Raw genomic sequence first — 23,112 nt, forward strand, 5'->3', positions numbered from 1 at the left:
CCCAGGGACAGAGGAGCCTGGTGGGCTGCAGTCCATGGGGTCGCTAAGAGTCGGACACGACTGAGCGACTTCACTTTCACTTTTCACTTTCATGTATTGGAGAAGGAAATGGCAACCCACTCCAGTGTTCTTGCCTGGAGAATCCCGGGGATGGAGGAACCTGGTGGGCTGCCATCTATGGGGTCGCACAGAGTCAGACACGACTGAAGTGACTTAGCAGCAGCAGATATATATAATATTGCCTAATATTGCCTAAAGCTTCCTGTCCATTAGCTACTTAAACTATAACTAATGTACCAACTAATAGAATTAATGTTTATATACTTTAGATATAAAGTGAATTAAGAGGAATAGAATATGAAACTGTCTTCTGTACATTGGGAAATGTTCCTAAAGTGTGGATAAAGTTACTGACTCAGAAATTCTGGCTGCACTTCGCTATCCAGAGAAAATGAACACAGAATTTAACATTGTTAGGGGTATTTTTATCTTATTTTAATGCCTAAGAAATGTCTTAGTTGTTGCAATAAATATTGGCAGAGATTTATGAGATTCTTGCTATGAAAAAGCAAATAGATGTTGAAGGCAGGGACTGAGATATCATGTGCTTTAATGTAAGTCTAAGTTCAAGAGTTTTGAAGGCACACTATGCCATTTTGTAAAACCACATCAACCAAAGCTTTGTTTCATTGTGTTGTGACATGTATGACACTTACCTAATTTTAAACACTGAAATTGTCAGAAAAAATAAAACTGGGCAGACAGATAGCAAAATACACTCAAAAGAAGCAAGACTTGAAACTTAATGTAAACTGAGCATTTATTGTACACTTGGTTATTCAGAAAACAGGCAGACCTCAGAGATACCACAGGTTTGGTTCTAGATCACCGCAATAAAGTGAATATAAAAATGAAGTGAGTTCCATGAATTTTTTCATTTCCCAGTGCAACTATACTGTAAAGTGTGTAATAGCGTCACATCTAAAACACAATGGACCCACCTTCACTGAAAAATATTTTATTGTTGAAAAATGCTAACCATCACCCGAGCTTTCAGTGAATCAAAATCTTTATGCTGGCAGAGGGTTTGAAATATCGAGAGAATTACCAAAATGCGGCACAGAGATGTGAAGCAAGCAGATGCTGTTGGGAAAACAGTGCCAACATTGCTGGAAGCAGGGTTGCCACCCACCTTCAACTTGTAAAAACCGGAGTATCTGTGAAGTGCAATGAAATGAGCTCTGCCTGTATTCAGTAAAATAAACCAGGGAAAGAGAAACCCAAGCCATCTCCACGCTTTGCTTACGCAGTCACCTACCGTCTGTGTGGGGCATCGTGACGGTGAGCTTGATGAGGTTCGTGTACTCTGAGTCCTCGGGGCCCGTGTAGCGCAGTTTAGCTGAGAAGGGCTCTGCTCCCACTATCCCTGGCACTCGGGGCTGGCAAAGGCCTAAGGCACAGTGAAGACACTTATGCTAAAAGAAGATAACGGTTGACACCTAAAGTATATACGTTTTTAATAGGCACTATTATTTTTCTCTACTTTAAAATTCTCTGTGGACCATGGCATTGCTGAGAGTAGATACTATGAGGAATCAAAAGACCATTGTGTGACAAGTAATTCCAGCAGACAGTCCAATGGCTACTTCTTAAGACTTGGAGTATCTTCTAAAGTTTGAGAAAAAAGAGTTATTGTTCAATGTGATTTAATATATGCTGTACATCATCGGTTATGGTCATATTCACAAGATTATTTTATTATAAACAGATACAGTTAAAATGACTGAGAAACAATAGGAGAAAAGTGTCAGTTCAGTTACTCAGTTGTGTCCGACTCTGTGACCCCATGAACTGTGGCACGCCAGGCTTCCCTGTCCTTCACCAACTCCCGGAGCTTGCTCAAACTCATATCTATCGAGTTGGTGACACCATCCAACCATCTCATCCTCTGTCATCCCCTTCTCCTGCCCTCAATCTTTCCCAGCATCAGGGTCTTTTCCAACGAGTCAGTTCTTCGCATCAGGTGGCCAAAGTGTTGGCGTTTCAGCTTCAGCGTCAGTCCTTCCAATGAATATTCAGGACTGATTTCCTTTAGGATGGACTGGTTGGATCTCCTTGCAGTCCAAGGGATTCTCAAGAGTCTTCTCCAACACCACAGTTCAAAAGGTATTTATGAGAATGTCAACAAAATCAGAATCAGGCCCTAGCATCAGGCATGTCTGTTTTATTAATAAAGGGTGATTAATTTAAAGTCATTGTTTAATTTTTTTGGCATCAACACAATACTTTGGCTTTAAAAGAAACTTAAAAATCATACATTTTAATCCTGATAAAAGAACATGTTTACTACACTGTTTATTAATATATATTGACCCTGAATATATAAGGGTGGGAGATGGTCCATATAACCTTTCTTGCTGCAACAAACATACTTCTGAAGAATTGTTTACAAATGGAATTTTTAGAAATAGAATCTTATAAAAATAATTATTTTTAAACTCTAGGTTAAAAATTCTGCAGAGTAGAGGGTTAGTTTATGAAGTGGATTTCCCGTCTTTTCAATGTTGTCTCCAGCCACATCTATTTCCCACCTCCACTGTGTCTGGGCTCCAGTCCTGCCTCATCATCAGTTACAGTCAAATTCACAAGATCATTTTAATATAAACAGACATAGTAAAAATGATTGAGAAACAACAGGGAAAAAGTAACTGTGGTTTAACTAAATGAATGAGATTGTTATCCTAGAATTAAATACTTGACTAGTCATAAAATATACATTATTTATAATAAAATAAAGTTAAAAATGTACTCATTTTAGAAATGAAAACTAGAATCAGAGAATCTTAAAGAGACCAAAATACATAGTTTTCTCTCTCTATATGGTTTCTTACAGTATGTACTTCCCTTATTAACTCCCTTGTAATAATAAAGTATAGACACTCTTGCATACCTCTGTTCTTGGACTGTCCTTCCCCTCCTGCCCCAGCAAGCTCCTGCTCATCCAACACCCAGCTGGGAGTGCCCTGGCTTTGCACCTTCACATGAGCCACGCTGCCCAGATCCGACCCGCGTGTACCATCTGCTTCATCTGATCACCCCTCTCTCCCCTACATGCTGCCTTATTTCTCTGCTTGCAGTTCCCAGAATACTCTAGGTTTCCTCGTGTGTCTATGAGTCATTGCTCATGCCTTTCCCCCACTCCTGTTTTCAAAATTCAGCTTAAGCATCTCCTCTTTGATGAAACCTTTCATGATCCATTCAGATTAGAACTCATCACGATGACTTTTGCATTTCTGAGCCCTGGCCAGACTAAAATGTGTCTGTCTTCAACTTGAGTGTGAAGGAAGGGCAGGAATATGGGAGGGCAGGAATCCTGCCTTATTTTTCATATTCCAGCAAAATTGTAACATTTGTGTGGTGATTGAAAAATGAACAATGAGTATATATTTGTTTTCTAATGTCTATTTTTGTGAAAATAGATTATCATTTTAAAATACCTATCATTTTAAGAGCAGCAATGGCTCAGATGGTAAAGAATCCTCCTGCAATGCAGGAAACCAGGGTTTGATTCCTGGGTTGGGAAGATCCCCTGGAGAAGGGAATGGTAACCTGCTCCAGTATTCTTGCTTGGAAAATCCCATGGACAGAGGAACCTGGTGGGCTACAGTCCAGGGTTGCAAAGAGTCAGACACAACTGAGTGACTAACACTTTCACTTTATCATTTGAAATTATCAACGTATCACAGAATACATGGGGCATTTGGAGGAATGAAAATAACTAGACATTAGACATATATAACATTCCTCGGTATTCCAGCAAACATGATGTGAAAACTACCTTCTTCTCTGCCGATGGTCACAATAGGACTCATCAGCTCCAAGCCTTCACTGCCGTCAGCATTCACAGCTCGAGCTGCACACTGCACTCTGGATCCAGGCTGGAAGTATATGGAGTCTAAAGTGATCATCTTGGACGAAGTGAAAAAGGTGTCAAAGTCCACTTCTCTCATGGGGCTGGTCACGCCGTCGGGGCCCGCGGGGGCGCTGATCAGCCATCGGTACCGGGTCGAAGTGTCATTGATGTTCTCACTTGCACAAATAGAGCCTGTTTTTTCATAGTCTGGATATTTAGGGTTGCAAGCCTATGGGAAACAAATAACTATGTTAGGGCCACAGGATAGAACAAGGTGGAAATTATTCCTCTTAAATTCTCTCTACTTTAGTATCTTTGGTGCTACTTTTTTTCACCCGAAGTCAACAATGCTATTCATGCAACTTTCAAATTCCTATTCCTATCCATGCTAGCTTTCAGGAACTCTGATCTTGCATTTCAAACAGCTTATGGGGCTTTTCCGCCTTTAACTTGGTAACTTGAGTAAAAGTGACACTCATTTCATCATCTCTCGCATCCTTAGAGTTGTCGGATCATCCCTGTTCTTTCTCGCTCCCTCACTTTCCTCTTTTTATTTTGTCCCCCATGTCCAGTGGGTGAGTGAACTTGGTTGATTCTTTTTGTGCACTGTCTCGTAAGTTGGTCCCTTCTTCCCATTCCCAGCATCACCTTTCTATCTAATTCAGAGCCTTTCTAGTCAGGGGACCATTGCTGCCATGGTAACACTTCAGTACAACCCCTCTGCTCATGTCATTCTTCTGGGCAAGAGCTCCCTGCTGCTGCTGCTGCTGCTAAGTCCCTTCAGTTGTGTTTGACTCTGTGCGACCCCATGGACTGCAGCCTACCAGGCTCCTCTGTCTATGGGATTCTCCAGGCAAGAATACTGGAATGGGTTGCCACTTCCTTCTCCAGGGCATCTTCCCAACCCAGGGATCAAACCCTTATCTCCTGCATTGCAGGCAAATTCTTTACTGTCTCAGCCACCAGGGAAGCCCGATACATACACTGCTGCGGCTGCTGCTAAGTCGCTTCAGTCGTTTCCGACTCTGTGCGACCCCATAGATGGCAGCTCACCAGGCTCCCCCGTCCCTGGGATTCTCCAGGCAAGAACACTGGAGCGGGTTGCCATTTCCTTCTCCAATGCATGAAAGTGAAAAATGAAAGTGACGTCGCTTAGTCGTGTCCAACCCTCAGTGACCCCATGGACTGCAGCCTTCCAGGCTCCTCTGTCCGTGGGATTTTCCAGGCAGGAGTACTGAAGTGGGGTGCCAGTGCCTTCTCCGATACATACACTACCATGTATAAAATAGCTAGCTAGTGGGAAGCTGCTGTAGAGTGCAGGGAGCTCAGCTCAGGGCCCTGTGATGACTTACAGAGGTGGGAGGGAGGCACTAGAGAGAGGAGATATATGTATACGGACATATAGATGATTCACTTTGTTGTACAGCAGAAACTAGCAGAACATTGTAAAGCAATATAAAATAAGTAAATGTGTCCTGATTTTTGCTCACAAGGTGCTTATAATTTATAGCAAAGAGAGGGTAACTAAAAAAAGTAATGATAATATGCCATTTGTAATGCAACCATCATTTTGGAATAATATTTCCTTATGTGACTCAAACTAGTGACCCTCCATCAGACCGTCCCAAACCTTCCCTCACAGGTGGAGCTGCGGTTCTATTTCCTAGTTTGTATCATGATAATGCTCATCTTGCCTTATAGTAGAGTGACAGAGTCTTACATATTTTCCTCTTCCTTATTTTTAAATTCCTCGAGCACAAAGTTTATATCTTACTAATTTTTCTCCCAGTGACAGATTCTGAGAGAATATGAGATACATACTATGGGCACATCAGTTAGTAAACCTCTGTCAGATGAAAGGGAGAAAAACGGGAGCTTCACTTGAGTAATATTTTCCTCTCCAAAGACCAAAGAGTAAATACTGCAGTATTTTCCCACTTTTATCTCATCATGGCAAAGCCCATGCGACCTTGGTTAATGTTCATAACTATTTTTACTATTTCACAATTTTCCTCCATTTCCTACTCACTGTGATACAGACGACAGGATAACCAGACACAGGCCCAGCACTCTCTTTGGCCCTGGAAGAGTCATCGTACGTCAGCAAGGACACAACTTGAGGGACAGAAGGAAAAGTGACATCGGCCATGCTGTTCATTTCTTCTATATACACGATGGCTTTGGTCGCCTTGAAGGAAAAGATAAGTTACCCATGATTATTGAAATATCAGACTCTGGATGCTTCTACTGTGCAGAACAATACCGACAAGTAGGCAAGTACATGGTTTCAATATAATAGCAACTGTCACACCCAGAGACCCTGCGGTGTGACAGGCCCTATGTGGCTTGTTTCTAATGACTCCAGAATGTACAAGGGAGGGGACCTGCGCCCAGGGCAGTCTGTTGGCCAGTGGTCCACAAAGTATGTGGTGGTAATTTTTTCTCCAAATGGTAATGATACTGGCTAAATGTAACTTGGTTTGAAGTGTTGGGGTCGTAAAGTGGAAGACGATGACAAAGTCAGTTAATGAATAGTGGGAGGAAAGCTGAAGGAGCCATGGGAGAAGGTGGATTCTAGGGGTCACGTGAGATTGTGGATCCTGCTGAAGGGGATGGCCGTGCAAAGTGAAGCTTTAGACGGGCAGAAGCACAGCGTGAAGCAAAGGCAGAGGGAGAAGCTGAGTCGCAGACAGAAGAGGGTCCTGTGAATATCTACTGCTCGTAGGGTGATAAGAACACCTTGCTGATACATTTGCCTTAGCTCCTGAACCATCTTCCAATATCTGATGATACCTCACAGTTCCTAAGCCTATACTTACCAATGTCCTCTTAAAAGAGGCTTTGATCACTTAAAGTCATTTGAGTGAATCTCTGTTCCTCTTACTCAGGAGAGGTTAATACAATGCTCCATAAAAATTAAAGACTCATTTCTTAGGTGATCAAGACTTACATTTGAAAAAGATTTGCTGTTCCTACTTCTTGAATTTTAACTATGACTTGAAAAAAAAGCCAAGTAGCAAAAATTATAAAATATTAAAAATACTTGTACTTAAGGGAAAAATATCTTATACTAATAGTGAAGTCACTAATATATAAAAGAAATAGAATAATATAAACATTGGTCAGTTTCTTAAATCTTACGATATCACTTATATGCAAAAATCTTAAAACAATGATACAAATGAACCTATTTACAAAACAGAAACAGATTCACAGATTTAGAGAATGAATTTATGGTTACTAGTGGGGAAGGGTGGTGGGGAGCGATAGAATGGGAGTTTGGGGCTGACATGTACAAATTGCTCTATTTAAAATAGATAAACAACAAAGACCTACTGTATAGCACAGGGAACTTTGCTCAACATTCTGTAATAAATGGGCAAAGAGCTTGAAAAAGAACAGATACACCTATATGCATAACTGAATCACTTTGCTGTAAACCTGGAACTCACACAACATTGTTAATCAACTACTCTCCAATATGAAATAAAGATTTAAAAATCCTTTAGTTTTAAAAATTAGGTTTAAAGGTCAAAATTCTATGGAGATTATGGTTATCTTGAAGAAAATCTGGTCGATGATACAATATAAAATAAAATGAAAACAGAAAAGAATTGTTAGGACCGTAACATTTGAGTCTTTGAGCCTCTGGACATCAGTTTAATAGTTATGATGAACAGGTGGGGATTTTGAGGGTTAGAAAATAGTTTCATGGGTTAAAAATGTGTGTTTTAATGAGTTATGGCACTAAACTAATAGCCTCATCCTTGTGCTGAGACTACAAAGCACAAAGGTTAATCCCAGATTCAATCATTATTAGATTCAATCATTATTGACTGAAATGGAAGGGTAAACTGGGCTGCTGTGGGACTCAGAGACTCTAGTCCTTGACTTCCTACAGACATGATTTTTCAAGAAAGAGACAGGAATCTTTTTTTTTTTTTGGCCGTGTCACTTGTCTCGTGGGATCTTGGTTCTCTGACCAGGGATGGAACGCAGGTCCTTGGCAGTAAAGGCGTACAGCCCTAACCATTGAACCACCAGGGAATTTAGGAATTTCTTCATTCTTGTTTTCCAATGGAAGTAACATTTATTTAGGAGGTGAAGAGAGATTATGTGCATCTTCTTTATACAAGTCTAAAGTCCATGACTTAGCTGTATACTGGGGATGGTTACACGCATTTTCCCTGATAAAATGTTGGCCATGACTTTATATCCATATCTGATTACTTACCTGTGTCTCTGCTATCATATTTTCATCAGGTTTTAGGTGGACAGTGAAGGCCTCTCTCATTTCTCTTACGCCATCGAATATTACTTCAATTTCAACAATGTGCTGGGTTTCTCCCTCCTTAAACTCAATTTCTACAAATGCAAAATCACAGGTTTAAATCCTTTACATAGGAATATGAGAAGCTTCTGGTAACCTTTGACAATGACCCACAATGAGAAATACATTTTATATTGTGGCCCAGTATACTTAGACTATGTAAAGATACTCACATATCTTGCACATGTTTATGTGCACATGTGGGTGTGAATAAAATGAATAAAGTTTTTAAAACATCATCTATTCTCACTATATGCATTGCATGCTAATATTTTTCCATTCCATTTTATCCAGAAGAAAACTCTAATCATAAGCTACTAAATTGATTTTTTTGATTCACAGTTTGAAAAAATGCAGAGTGATGGAATAGGCAATTCATAATTCTAATACTGGAACAACCAGACAAACTCACCTCTCATTTCCCAGAATTTCCAGACCAATAGGACGTGTGTCAAATATATGATCACACAGGTATTACTGAGTGTGAATAGTATTTTCATTATGTATGTATCTAGAAAAGCTGGACATAAAATGGTTGCAATTTTTAACATCATGTCAAATTATATTTTAAAAAGACTTCTTTTGTTTGTTGATGTTAATCTTAGAAATGCAGAACATTTTATTAACAAAAGCATTAATGGTGTTTTTGCTCTCACCCTGTTCCTCCTCACTAAAAATAATTCCTTCATTGTTATGAAAATTAAACCCATCATGATAATCCCCTTTTAATCATTTATTCTAAAATTCTCAAGATATTAAAAAATTAATTGATTTTATTGAACTCATGAATAAGCAGCTGACCAAAGTTGGATAAACAACTTTGTGGGCTTTACAATGCCTTTTAAGAAACTGGTTCAGGAGAGAAAATAAAGAATATAATGCATAATCATTCCAATCTGAGAAGATAACAGATGCTGCAGTATTTGATCATTATAATTCTAAATTAAGAAGTCCTTTAAAATGTAACAGAAGAAAATGTGTCTTTAATGTATCTTTCTTTGCCTACTTCCATCAATTATGAAAAAGATTTTTTCTTTAAAATTGTGTTAGTAAGCCAGACTCATCTTTCAAATCAGTTCTGTTTCTCAGTACAGCCATTTCTCACATTGGCCTTAACCTATAATTTGAGTCCATCAGTCTTATATTTCTCCCACGCCAGGAGGGCTTATGCTTCTTGTTCCAGAGGGTGAAAATAGCTGATCACTTTCGGGTCATCAATTTGTTTGGCTTGACCTGTGATGATGTTGCAATGGAAAGTTAGTTTCTAATCCTTCAATATCTGGGGATTTCACAGGAAAATACAGATTTTTCATATCTTTTGCACTTTTCTGACTGCACACTGTCATCTGGCTATGACCATACAAGTTTTGCTCAGCAGGGAATGAACTTTCTTGTTGAAGAAGATTTCCATTATTCCATCTTTCCCTCATACCCTCCTTGATCTACTCATTTTCATTGCTTATCTTAGCCTTATAAGCATCTGAGTTCGGCAGTGCTGTGAATTATACAGACCCAGTTTCTAAGAAGTCGAAAACTTCAGTATTTATTTTAAATGCTTAGATTACTGTCTTCTTACATATATGTGCTAAATGACAGTTCTTCCTTCAATCAATATATAGTCTTTATCTGCCACTTTAGTCATTTTTTTAGGGTTTCTTTTTTTTTGATGTGGAACATTTAAAAAATCTTTATTGACTTTGTTATAATATTGCATCTGTGATGTACTGTGATGCCTTTTTGGCAAAAAGGCATGTGGAATCTTAGCTCCCTGATCAGGGATTGAACTTGCAGTCCCTGAAATAGAAGGCAAAGTCTTAATCATTGGACTGCCAGAAAAGTCCCCAGACATTTATAACACAAAACTATTTCAACTTTTATTCTATGTTTAATTTTTTGTTTATTGCAAAGGACTGACCACAATTTGGTCCATAAGAAGATGTTATGTTTCAGGAAAGATTAAATTTTTATTATAAACATTTATAAATAGCATGCTCATATTTATAGGACAAAAGAGACACAGGTTGATTTAACATTTTATGTTTTCTCTGACTTCATTTGTCAATTTACTATATACATATGATTTTGTTTTTGTCTTAGCAAAAAGAATGGTTTTATTTCTAAGAAAAATATTTTCTGTTAAAGGTCATATTGTACATATTTAGAAGATGCTTCCTTCATGTAAAACATGCTTATGTTAGAGATACTTATTTCAGATTTTATAATTTCATAGCTGATCAGTTTTTTCCTCTCCTTTTCAGTTTTATGTGATTTATTTCAAATAGATTATCATTCTTTACATAGGAAATAATATGAAGATAACTTTGAAGCTCTATAGCAGTTCATCAGACTTTTACCATATATGCAAAGAAAATACATGGTTCTTTGTAGAAGATGCTGTTTTTTCCTATTGTCTCATTAACTCAGTCAATGACTGATAGTAACTATTAGTCACTTTCTAAACTGTTCTGAAGTTGGCAGACCAAGATGAATGCCTGTAGTCTATGATCACCAAAAACTGTTGGCTGTGGCAGGTAGAAAACTAGAAACGAAGTGGGTAAGGACAATTACTACTACTAAGTCGCTTCAGTCGTGTCTGACTCTGTGTGACCCCACAGACGGCGGCCCACCAGGCTCCCCCATCCCTGGGATTCTCCAGGCAAGAACACTGGAGTGGGTTGCCATTTCCTTCTCCAGTGCATGAAAGTGAAAAGTGAAAGGGAAGTCGCTCAGTCATGCCCAACTCTTAGCGACCCCATGGACTGCAGCCTACCAGGCTCCTCCATCCATGGGATTTTCCAGGCAAGAGTACTGGAGTGCGTTGCCATTGCCTTCTCTGGATAAGGACAACTAACTACAAATAATTCATAAACTTAATTTTGGACATCATTTTATGTCTATTTTGCCAGTAAATAATCCAGAGAGAGAGAGACTAATTGATTTGTTTTATACTTCTAAAAATAGATGGTGAAATGATCCAAAAGTTTGAAGAAGAAAAGGGATGGATGAAATGTGTTTATGACAAGCTCGTGAAGCCCAGAGAATTCATGGTCTCTATAGTTGGTCGTCTGTTCCCCTTTTCACTGCCTTACATTAACACAAAATTTTCAAGCTTGACGTTTTGGATTGTTGGTATTCTATAAACTAAAAAAGACTATCTTCTTGGCTATGACATACATTTTCCATGTAATAGAATATTCAGGAAAGTTATTATTTAATATCGAATGACCATAATGAAGGTAAAGATTGTTGAAAATGAAAGTAGACTCAAACATCTAGCAACTTTATTCAAAATTTCCTTAAATCCTAAGACATATAGTCTGTAAATCAAAAAGGAGATGCCTGGAAATAAATTCCATTGACTTTGTTTTTCTGAAGGAAGTTAACTTAAAGGAGTATGTGCATCTGTATTTCAGGTAAATGGATATTTCTCTTCTTTTTCTTAAGGACACCAGCACCAACGCAGTGCGAGTACAACTCATCCGGACATCCCGAGAGCCCCCATACCTTCCGACACAGGGTGATAGTCCTCTCCAGAAGTGGCCGAGCCATCCTTAGTGTGAACTCTCACGATGGAAACTTTTGAAGTGTCTCCTTGGCGAATCACTGGAATTTTTATAACCACTGACTGTCCTGGTTCTTTGGGTTCACTGACGCTGAATTTGGTCTCTCCAAATTTAATAATTGTCTCTGAAACAGTAGGAAACATGGGCAAATTAGTTTGTAAAGGGAATGCTTTTTCCTTCATTTCTGACAGTTTTTTTTTCCCACGTGTGTGCATGTTAAGTTGTTTCAGTCATATCCAACTCTTTGGGACCCTATGGACTGCAGCCCGCCAGGCTCCTCTGTCTATGGGATTCTCCAGGCAAGAATACTGGAGTGGGTTGCTATGCCCTTCTTCAGGGGATCTTCCTGACCCAGGAATTGAACCCCTGTCTCCTGCATTGGCAGACGGGTTCTTTACCACTAGTGCCTCCTGGGAAGCCCCTTTTTCATGTGGGTGGAGCTTAATTATATCATATGCTGGGCTTCTCTCTGTCCCCTCAGTATAACTGGTGAGTGTGTCAGGAGAAACTGGGCATGCGTGGCCCAGCTCCTTACTTGGAAATTAACCAGCCCCCAGAAATCACGTGCTCTGGGCTGTCTCTGTGTGCCAAAAATTTTTACATGAGTGGGCCACTGACTGCGGGAGGGGAGGGAAGAAACTGTTGCTCCAGAATTACCTGCACTGAAGGCAGGAGGAGGAACAAGCAGGTATGAGTGCTCTGGACTCAGCATTTACGTATAAACAATGTTCTTCAACATCAACTTACGGTTTAAATGGTTTACTGCCTTCTCCATTTATCTTAGTCTTTTTCCTATTTCTTTTTAACAATCTTTTTTTTTTAAAGTTCTTTTTATTTATTTAGCTGCACCACACGGCATGTGGGAGTCTCCAAATAGGGTTTGAACCTGCACCATCTGCATTGGAAGGTGGAGACTTAACCACTGGACCGCCTAGGAAGTCCCCTTTTTCCTATTTCTCAACCACTTAAAAAGCCTAGTCAGGAAGAGGGGCTTATTTTCTGAGCTACCTAAAACTTGAACACAGATGGATTTCAGTTCCCAATTTACAGCTGAGCACAAGACACGGCTTCTTACTATCAGCATCGTCTCGGATCCTTATCAGAGTTTCATTTTGTTCCCCAACTGCAGCTCCAAAAGGAGAGTTGCTTTGTGGGGTGCCAAGAACCAGTCGGAGCTCCTCTACCTCCTCGTACAATACGTCATCCATCAGCTCCAGGATGCAAGGCTTTTCGATCTCCCCTGGAACGATAATCATGAAAGCAGGTCAGTCATATCCCTTAAGCCCTAACGGATACCTCTGCAGTAGAAGGTAAACACCACGAGGGTGGGGATGTTGTTTTGTCCCTTGCTGCATCAGTAGTGCAAAGAGCTATGTCTAGCATGTAATAAGCCTTCAGTTACTATTTGCTGAATGAACAACGAGGTTTGAATGTATGCAATGACAGGTTCCTATTAGTACAGGGAATTTCTTCTGTCTTTAAGTTTTGTTACTCATGTCTGAAAACAAGGGGAAAAGAGCAAATGTTAATGTCATTTACAAATTTCTAACATTATGATCAGGATGCAAATTTAGCAAATTTGTACCAGTTGGTCATTGTCAAATGGATCACAGTACATGTTTCTTGGACTGTATAGTCCATGGGGTCGCAAAGAGTCAGACATGACTGAGCGACTTTCACTTTCACTTTTCACATGTTTCTTACACAATTATTGGATCAAAGTAGTCAAGTATTTTAAGACATTGAATCCATATTGAAAACGTGACACCTATTTCTTTTCATTTCTATCATTTGAACACTAAGTCTTTCCCACTATTGTAAAATCTGTACATGCCATTTTCTGCTGAATAAGTTTTGAATAAACCATATAGCATGTGTGCTCAGTCGTGTCTGACTCTTTGCGACCCCATGGACTGTAGCCCGCCAGGCTCCTCTGTCCATGGGATTCTCCTGGCAAGAATACTGGAGTGGGTTGCCATTTCCTCCTCCAGGGGGATCTTCCTGACCCAGGGATCAAACTTGTACCTCTGCATTGGCAGGTGGGTTCTTAACCGCTGATCCACGAGGGAAGCCCAAACAATATAGCACATCACTAGAAACTAATCAACACACTGACACAGAAACCAAAGGGAAACGCATTCAACCTGTTAAAATCAACCTCACTTCATTGTCATCTAGTGCACATTAAACCATGTCAGAAGCTTGAGGGAATCAAGAACTTGTAGAATCAAGTATCCTTGATAGATACTTCACACCCAAAACTTGGCTTCTGCAAACTCCAAACAAAAACTTCAAGCTGACACGTACCAGGGAGGAATGTGATGATGGAGATGTCAGTATTGGGGCGTTCTTCGAAGTCCATCATCACCTGTGCAGAGCCCTGTCGCGTGTAGCATCTCACTGAAGACCTGTACCGGGTATCCCCACTCCGGTGGATCGTGGCGACTATCTGCCCATCATTTTCATTGCCAGTGTATACTCGTTCTTTGAATTGCATCTTAGGTACTGCAGAAAACACAAGAACATAAATACCTGAATCAAAGTGAACAGAAATTTGAGGAAAATGGAATTTCAGAAAACATGGCTCAGTGGGAAGAATACCAAAACAACAACAAGAACTGGATCCCAGTCTCTGCTCGGTTACTGGCCGGTGTTTTGGGCTTGAGCTAACCACTTAACCCGGAGTTGCGATTTCCTTATCCTTGACATTTCGCTCTGCCTCTTTTGTGGAGTAGGGAGACACAACGAAATGGGAAAAAGTAGATAAAACCAGAGACTTTAAGATATCTGTATCTATATACATTGGGTTTCCCTCATAGCTCAGTCGGTAAAGAATCTGCCTGCAATGCAGGAGACCTGGGTTCAATTCTTGGGTCAGGAAGATCCCCTGGAGAAGGAAATGGCAACCCACTCCACTATTCTTGCCTGGAGAATCCCATAGACAGAGAAGCCTGGTGGGCTATAGTCCATGGGTGTGCAAGAGTTGGACATGACTTAGCCACTAAACCACCACCATCTATATATATTGCTTAATCAAGAGCCTTTCAAAATTTCTTCATATGAAAAACATTAAAGATTGTGTACATAATTACAAGCATAGTTACCCAGACCATAATGGAAAAGATGACAATGACTATAATATATATATTACATAATACATGTGGAATTGCATCAAGAAGTGTTAGTTGCTCAGTCATGTCTGACTCTTTGCGACCCCATGGACTATAGTCCACCAGGCTTCTCTGTCCAAGGGATTCTCTAGGCAAGAATACTGGAGTGGGTTGCCATTCCCTTCTCCAGGGGATCTTCCTGACCCAGGGATTGAACCCTGGTCTCCTGCACTGCAGGCAGATTCTTTACTGTCTGAGCCACCAGGGAAGCCTTTATAGAAAACACAGGTGACACCTATACTGGGTCAATTAACTATAGATCTCATTGATGAGTTAGACTCCTCCAAGTAATGCCAAGATCATCATGGTAGAAGGTTATTTAGAATTTCCTTTCGACGATGAATCAGAGAGCCTCACTTTTGGCATATCGTTAGGAGTAATTTCAGGACTGTCTGTGTGTAAGGAGATAACAGGAAGTGTCTGGTGTTGAGAAGTGGGAAAAGACCATTAATACTCGAGGGTTTGTGCAATCTCACGCAGTTGCACCAATCTGTGGGAGGGAGTTCTTGACACACAAGCAAGGTAATGATAACAATCTCACTTTTATTTTAATTTGAAAGGAAGACTACAAGTTTTTCTTCTGAGACTGTCTAATTCTATCAAAACAATAAGAAAACAATCAGGAGAAGAAAGAAAGACTCTGTCAGCTAAGGTATTATTATGGGATGAACTGTCCGTCCACACCTCCCTCCCTGCCCCCTGTTCATAGAGTGAAGTCCTAACAACCCATACCTGAGAATATGACTTTATGTGGAGAAAGGGTCTTTACAGAACTAATGAAGGAAAAATGAGGGCATCAGCGTGGGCCTTAATTCAATATGACCGGCGCCTTTATACAAAAGGGGAAATTTAAACACATAAATACACATAGAAGGTGATGTAAAGACACATACAGAAAAGATGGCTATCTACAAACTGAGATCTGGAACCGTTCTTTCCCTCACATCCCTTTGAAAAGGTTGTTGCTGTTATTCAGTCGCTCAGTCAGGTCTGACTCTTTGTGACCCCGTGGACTGCCACACGCCAGGCTCCCCTGTTCTCCACTATCTCCTGGGGTTTGCTCAAATTCACATCCATATAAAGCCTAGTTTATCATTTTACTTAACATTTATGTAAACACTAGCCATCTTTTTACTTATCGTCATCAGTTAATAAACACTCACAATCTGAGACAGAATCATTTATGGTCACCGTGGCTTTGCTGGGGTCCCCAAGGGCTGCATTCATAGGCATTCGGAGCACCAATTCAAATTGCTCAATACCCTCCAGCATTGGTTGTCCGAGATCATCCAAAATGATAACACGAATGGTTTGCATGTTGACTCCAGGTGCAAAATCTAAATTACGGCTGATTCCCACGTAGTCTGTTCCAGCTGTGACAGGAACAAAAGAATGTTTCAGCTGGGGACTGGCTAAATGCACACAAAATTACGAGATGAAAACTATGTTTTCAACAGACTTGTTTATAATTCTTTAAAAAATATATTGACTAGCATAACATTACAGAGAAGTGTATTTAATGAAATGTAAAAGATTAGCATTTACATTGGATATGAGATGGTAGCTCAAAGACCAGGTTCCTAACTCTGTCGTATCTATGTCTAAGGTTATTTTACTTTTCTGTTATTTTAGCTTTCTGTCTTGTAGTTTATCTATTTTGGAATTCTCAATTAGAGCTAATAAAAATCAGGTCTAAAAATAATCAGCATATCAATCAAGTATTTGATCATAACAAATTATGAAATATAAACATGGAAATAGTCAACCATAGTTAAAAAACCATTTTTTATTTTCAGAAGTTACTACAGAACATCTTATTTAGGTGTGTGATTGTCTGCTGGTTAAAGCAACATATTTTAGATATAAGCTTTTGTCCAACACACTTCACCCATTCCTATCCCTGGCAAAGAAAGCAATCTTTAATTCTCAAAGACATATTTCGCTTTTAGTGTATTATTTTTCAGACTGTGGGGTGCATACTAATGTTGACACCTCCATATATGTCTAAAGTATTTAAGAAACAAAACTTTCTCTTAATCTTTAGGCACGACATCCATGAAGACTGGGAACAGGGGAGACAGTTCATTATTATCTCTTTGTTTTCATATCTAATGCTCTTCTAACTCTCATTTTGTATCTATTTACCTCTGAATATGCAACTATAATTAAGTACATGTCTTTATTTTTAAAAATCTCTATCTCGTTGTGTTTCCTTTTGTATTTTTCTTGTCCTCTGCTTCTACATCTTAATTCTCATCTCTTTGATTGGAATGTTCTCTAAAGAAATGACTAATTTGGCTAAACAAAGGTTTATTGGACACGGACCACATTCAAAGCACTCTACTGGTTCTACGACATTTAAAAAGTGAAAACTTAAGGGTGACTTTTAAAATGGAACGGCCACTACTTGCTTTGTGTGTGAGCATGTGATGAGTGTCTTATGTGTGCGTGTGTGTATGAATGAGAAAGAGGTAAATTGTACTATTGTTCATTTAATTTTTTTGAAGTATTTTCATTTACTTATTTATTGGGCTGCACTGGGTCTTAGTTGCAGATGTCACGGTTTCAGCACGTGGGATCTAGTTCCCTGACCAGTTCGATAACTGGATCTCTTGCATTGGGATCATGGAGTCTTAGCCACTGGGCCACCAGGGAAGTCCTTTATTGGTCATTTACATGAGACAAAGAGAAGGCAATTTCATATCTTATGCTTGTCCTAAGTTTCATGATCAACTTTTTGCACATGTAGATTCCAGAATCAAAGGCAACCATGTGCCAGCTAGGACAGATTGTATAATGAAAGGTAGAAAAAGTCTTTGGGGCTCAAGTACTTATGGGGATGTTTGTTTAAAATGAAGAGGGAGCTAAGCCAGAGATCCACGCCTGCATGACACTTAAATGTCACTAGATTCTGTAAGGGTGGCCAGCAAGATTATTCCTGTTGTGCAAATGACGCCATAGGATTCAGCCATGGTAGATTTGCCAGGTATAGATAGAACCCGTTCAGGCAAAAAAAGGCATTCAAAGTTAAAGTTCTTGACTTACATGTTTATAACTTAGCTTTCGATTTGTGGCCCTGGGGTGCATTTTCTCACAATAGTAAACAGAGTGTAAATTTACTTACTATATAGCAATAACGTCAGGAAAAAAGTACATTCAATCAGACTGCTTCAACAGAAGTGAAGTATTTGGGCTTTAAGGTATTTTGTCATAAGAAGTTGAAAATTGTGGAATCATCAAAAAGAATCATTGTAGGAAACTACTCACCATCGGCTGAGGGAGGGTCTGTTTTCTGCGATGTCACGGTGACACTAGAAGCCTGGGACAGGTCAGTGCCACTCCTCCACACCCGCACCTCCACCGAGCCCGCACTCTCATCCACCTTGTACTCGACGTCACCAAAGTAGAAGACAGGTTCTGTGAAGAAGGAAACAGAAACCACTTCTGTTACATTTGCTTTTCCACATCAAACTCTACATATGTAATTACCGAGAAGAGTTAGCCTCATCTCATAGACATCCTTAGAAGGTCATATTATTTCCTTTTAGCAAGATAACACCTCTGTATTTAATTTATTTTGGCCATGCCATGCGGAGCCAGAGTCCTAGAACCCTGACCAGGGACCAAACCAGTGCCCTCTGCTTTGGGAGCACTGAGTCTTAGCCAGTGGACCACCAGGGAGGTCCTGATGACATCTCTTTAATGTCTAGACTTCTACAAGGCTTCAGATTAAAATGTCTCTGTTGAAAAACAGAAATACACACAGTAAAGTGTCTAATGGAACTTTTTTTATGGCTTGTTTTGGTTTTTTTTTGGCCTTGTCTTGCAGCTTGCTGGAGCTTAATTCCCAGACCAGGGGTCGAATCAGTGCCCCCTGCAGTGGAAGCTCAGAGTCTTAACCACTGGACTGCCAGGGACGTCCCTCTAATGGAACATTCTTCTTTTGAGGCATATGAGTTACTTTGTCCCCTGTACGTGGAATTATGAATGGTTACTAAATGCATTTCCTAAACATTTAGCTGGTAAAATAGCAACAAAATGAAACAAAACAAAAAAGACTGAAATTTTATAAATTTGGCCTGACTGGTCAAAATGTTTCCTACTGAGTTATCACTTTGGAGACTATTTGCATAATGACATCTTCTAGTCCACTGAAAGTGAAAGTTGCTCAGCCCTGTTTCTTTGTGAACCCATGGACTACATAGTCCATGAAATTCTCCAGGCCAGAATACTGGAGTGGGTAACTGTTCCCTTCTCCAGGGGATCTTCCCAACCCAGGGATCAAACTCAGGTCTCCCGCATTGCAGGCAGATTCTTTACCTGCTGAGCCACCAGGGAAGCCCAAGAATACTGGAGTGGGTAGCCTGTCCCTTCTCCAGAGGATCATCCTGACCCAAGAATTGAATCGGGGTCTCAGCAATACATGAACCATGAACTTCCAGATGTTTAAGCTGGTTTTAGAAAAGGCAGAGGAACCAGAAATCAAATTGCCAACATTCGCTGGATCATCGAAAAAGCAAGAGAGATGCAGAAAAACATCTATTTCTGCTTTATTGACTATGCCAAAGCCTTTGACTGTGTGGATCACAATAAACTGTGGAAAATTCTGAAAGAGTTGGGAATACCAGACCACCGTGCCTCTTAAGAAACTTGTATGCAGATCAGGAAGCAACAGTTAGAACTGGACATGGAACAACAGACTGGTTCCAAATAGGAAAAGGAGTACGTCAAGGCTGTATATTGTCATCCAGCTCATTTAACTTATATGCAGAGTACATCATGAGAAATGCTGGGCTGGATGAAGCACAAGCTGGAATCAAGATTGCCTGCAGAAATATCAATAACCTCAGATATGCAGATGACACCACCCTCACGGCAGAAAGTGAAGAGGAACTAAAGAGCCTCTTGATGAAAGTGAAAGTGGAGAGTGAAAAAGTTGGCTTAAAGCTCAACATTCAAAAAACTAAGATCATGGCTTCCAGTCCCATCACTTCATGGCAAATAGATGGGGAAACAGTGGAAACAGTGGCTGACTTTATTTTTTGGGGCTCCAAAATCACTGCAGATGGTGATTGCAGCCATGAAATTAAAAGACACTTACTCCTTGGAAGGAAAGTTATGACCAACCTAGACAGCATATTAAAAGCAGAGACATTACTTTGTCAACAAAGGTCTGTCTAGTCAAGGCTAGTCAAAGGTCCGTCTAGTCAAGGTTTTTCCAGTGGTCGTGTATGGATGTGAGAATTGGACTATAAAGAAAGCTGAGCACTGAAGAATTTATGTTTTGAACTGCGGTGTTGGAGAAGACTCTTGAGAGTCCCTTGGCCTGCAAGGAGATCCAACCAGTCAATCTTAAAGGAAATCAGTCCTGAATATTTACTGGAAGGACTGACGCTGAAGCTGAAACTCCAATCCTTTGGCTACCTGATGTGAAGAACTGACTCATTGGAAAAGACCCTGATGCTGGGAAAGATTGAAGGCAGGAGGAGAAGGGGATGACAGAGGATGAGATGGTTGGATGGCATCACCGACTCAATGGACATGAGTTTGAGTAAACTCTGGGAGTTGGTGATGGACAGGGAGGATTGGTGTGCTGCAGTTCATGAGGTCGCAAAGAGTTGGACATGACTGAGTGTCTGAACTGAACTGATAAGGTTTTGAGGGTACTCTATACCAATGGAGGTTCCACTAGAGAAATAATCTTATACCAAGGAGTTTACATTTATTTTAAACATGTATGAAAATTGTGTGACTCAGGTCATTAAAACAGACACATACATTGGAGACTTTATACTTCTCTCCAGTACTGATGATGAATTCCCCTTGTGACCAGGAGTTTACCTTGCAAAACAGCCGGAAGTCTGAGGGACTGCAGTTAACTGACTAATGAAGAAAGCAGAGATGATTTGTGAGTTTGCTTTAAAAATTCCCCAGACTTATTCTGAAATATTTATAGGCTCATGAGAAAAGGCAAAAATAGCATATAAAGCATATACTTTACCCACTGTGAGCTTATTTTATAAGCAACCATTAACAAAGATAAATTAATTGCATATATTCACTTAATAAGGCAAACAGCCTTTGGCTTGAGACATTTTAGTCATCTGTGTTTGGTTTTACAAGACTCCAAAGGACTAAGTCTAAAAGGTCACACAACTCACATCAGTGTTTCCTAAAAGGCAGGGCCATTCAGGAGATGACTATCCCATTTCAGAGCATCTAATTGAATTATCAAACACAAAAATCAGACAAAACTCTGCAATTGTGGCTCACAGCCACACAGGAAAGCCAGTTTGGGGCACTGCTCAAGTGGAGTAAAGATTCTTTATTTTCCTGTCTGCAGGATAAATCGTCTTCATTGAAACTGGTGTTTTCTTTGTTTCTTCCTAAGGCATGTATAATAAAAAGCATAGAGCTCCGTGGACTCTTGAATAATACACAACCAACCTTGGACATTTTGCCTGCACGCTTTGGTTCATGAAACGATAAACCTGCCCATAGCATACTTTCACCGGCCTCTCATCCTTTAGACTTGGAGGGTGCCTGGACATGTCAGTGGATGTGTGCAGATGAAGGTTATCTTATTCACCTCAGCCAAGGTGGACCTCAACTACAAGCCAATAAATTCCTTACATTTCTCACACCTGAGGAGGGGGCAGAGGTGAAGACAGAACCCTGAAAATGCTTACTTGGACCAGACAGCTGCACCAAGCACATCTGTACGTCTTTTAAAAGGCTTTTATTAACATAATTATGGCAGAGGCCTGATCATCGGCATCCAGCGAGTAATCTAAGGCTCTTGACATTTCTGACAAACCACATCATTGTGCAGATTAGATATGGGTTATGGGGGAGATCTGGGAAGTGCAGTAAGGAAGACCCCCTATTTAATCATGATCTCTCCTGTCCTCCTGTCTCTCTATGCCTCCCAGACACATACTAGAGGTGGAACAGAATAAAATCATGTGAGGGAAGGTGATCATCAATCACCACATGGGCTCTGCAGAGCCAAAGCTCTATTCTGCCTGTGTGTTTCAGACTCACTCCGTCAACTGTAGGTCACGTGTTTTTATGGTATCGCTCAATGCGCATTTCTGTAAGAAAAAATGTTTTACATAGTACTCTGAAAAATTTTAATCCTAATTGTTGTTAAGAATGAAGAGTAATGATAACAGTTACCATATGTAGGACATTTATTATGTGTCTGACCTATGTTCTGTGTGTGTGAGAGAGAGAGAAAACAAGAGAGAAGAAGAGAGACAAGTGGGAGGTAATGGTGCATGTAACAATACATAATAAGATTTATGGGAATAATGCAAACAACATTTTATATCACCATTGTGTAGTATGTAGTAACCTCCAGCAGAAAGAAAGAGGAAAGATGGAAGAAGGATTTTAATCCTAAATCTCTCAATTTTATTATCGCAGGTAATAGAAGGCATTAAGAAAGATTTCTTTCCTTAAGATGGACTTTTGCATATCTATGGATTTGAGTTATTTATGTAATTTCTCTTCCTCTCTGTGCTCTATCATGATGACTGGAAAATTGGTCTACTATTCAATTTGAAATCTTTGTGATTAAAGTATAAAGTGACTATAATGAAATTAAAACACAATTGAATATTTTTAGAAGAGAAACAGCTCTTGTTAACTGCCTAGTTTCAATTTCTCAATACCTCATCATCCGTCTCTAAAACTTAAATACTATTTATAATTGTCATCATTTGGACAGAGTCTCATGTAATATGAAGGACTTAAACATTCTCAAGCAATGAGTTGAGTTATAAATAATCACTCAAAATAACTGGCAAGAGGTTACTGGACATTTTAATGCATAGATAATAATCAAGTAAAAGGAAGAAAGAATAGATGCATGAAAACTGTCAAAAGCTGAAAGACATTTGGGCAAAATCCAAAAAAATTGCTTGTTCTTGCAAAACTATTATAATTTATAAGTAAGATTTTAACTCACCTTTCTTTGGTACAATGCTTGTTTGTTTTTATATGGGCACTTGGTTTCTCCAAAAGTTAAGTAAACTGTAAACCTTTGTCTATTAGTTTTATAAACGTCCACATTACAACTTCAAGCAAATCAGAAAAAAAAGACCCATTTAATTTTGTGAACAAAAAAAATTT

General features: G+C 39.7%; 1 protein-coding gene across 1 annotated transcript in view; it reads right to left on the reverse strand.

The window, feature by feature from the left end:
• The window catches only part of FREM2 (FRAS1 related extracellular matrix 2), a 158,457-nt gene that overhangs the window by 27,149 nt on the left and 108,196 nt on the right, over window positions 1-23,112 (reverse strand). Inside the window, exons 7-15 of the mRNA XM_002691799.6 lie at window positions 18,244-18,393; window positions 16,140-16,349; window positions 14,114-14,311; window positions 12,882-13,046; window positions 11,748-11,930; window positions 8,148-8,278; window positions 5,943-6,101; window positions 3,839-4,142; window positions 1,319-1,450 (exon numbers count right to left, since the gene is read on the reverse strand). Coding sequence (XP_002691845.2) covers window positions 1,319-1,450; window positions 3,839-4,142; window positions 5,943-6,101; window positions 8,148-8,278; window positions 11,748-11,930; window positions 12,882-13,046; window positions 14,114-14,311; window positions 16,140-16,349; window positions 18,244-18,393 — 1,632 coding nt within the window. The remainder of the gene's footprint in view (window positions 1-1,318; window positions 1,451-3,838; window positions 4,143-5,942; window positions 6,102-8,147; window positions 8,279-11,747; window positions 11,931-12,881; window positions 13,047-14,113; window positions 14,312-16,139; window positions 16,350-18,243; window positions 18,394-23,112) is intronic.

The sequence above is a fragment of the Bos taurus genome, chromosome 12, assembly GCF_002263795.3.
Source record: "Bos taurus isolate L1 Dominette 01449 registration number 42190680 breed Hereford chromosome 12, ARS-UCD2.0, whole genome shotgun sequence".
NCBI lineage: Eukaryota > Metazoa > Chordata > Mammalia > Artiodactyla > Bovidae > Bos > Bos taurus.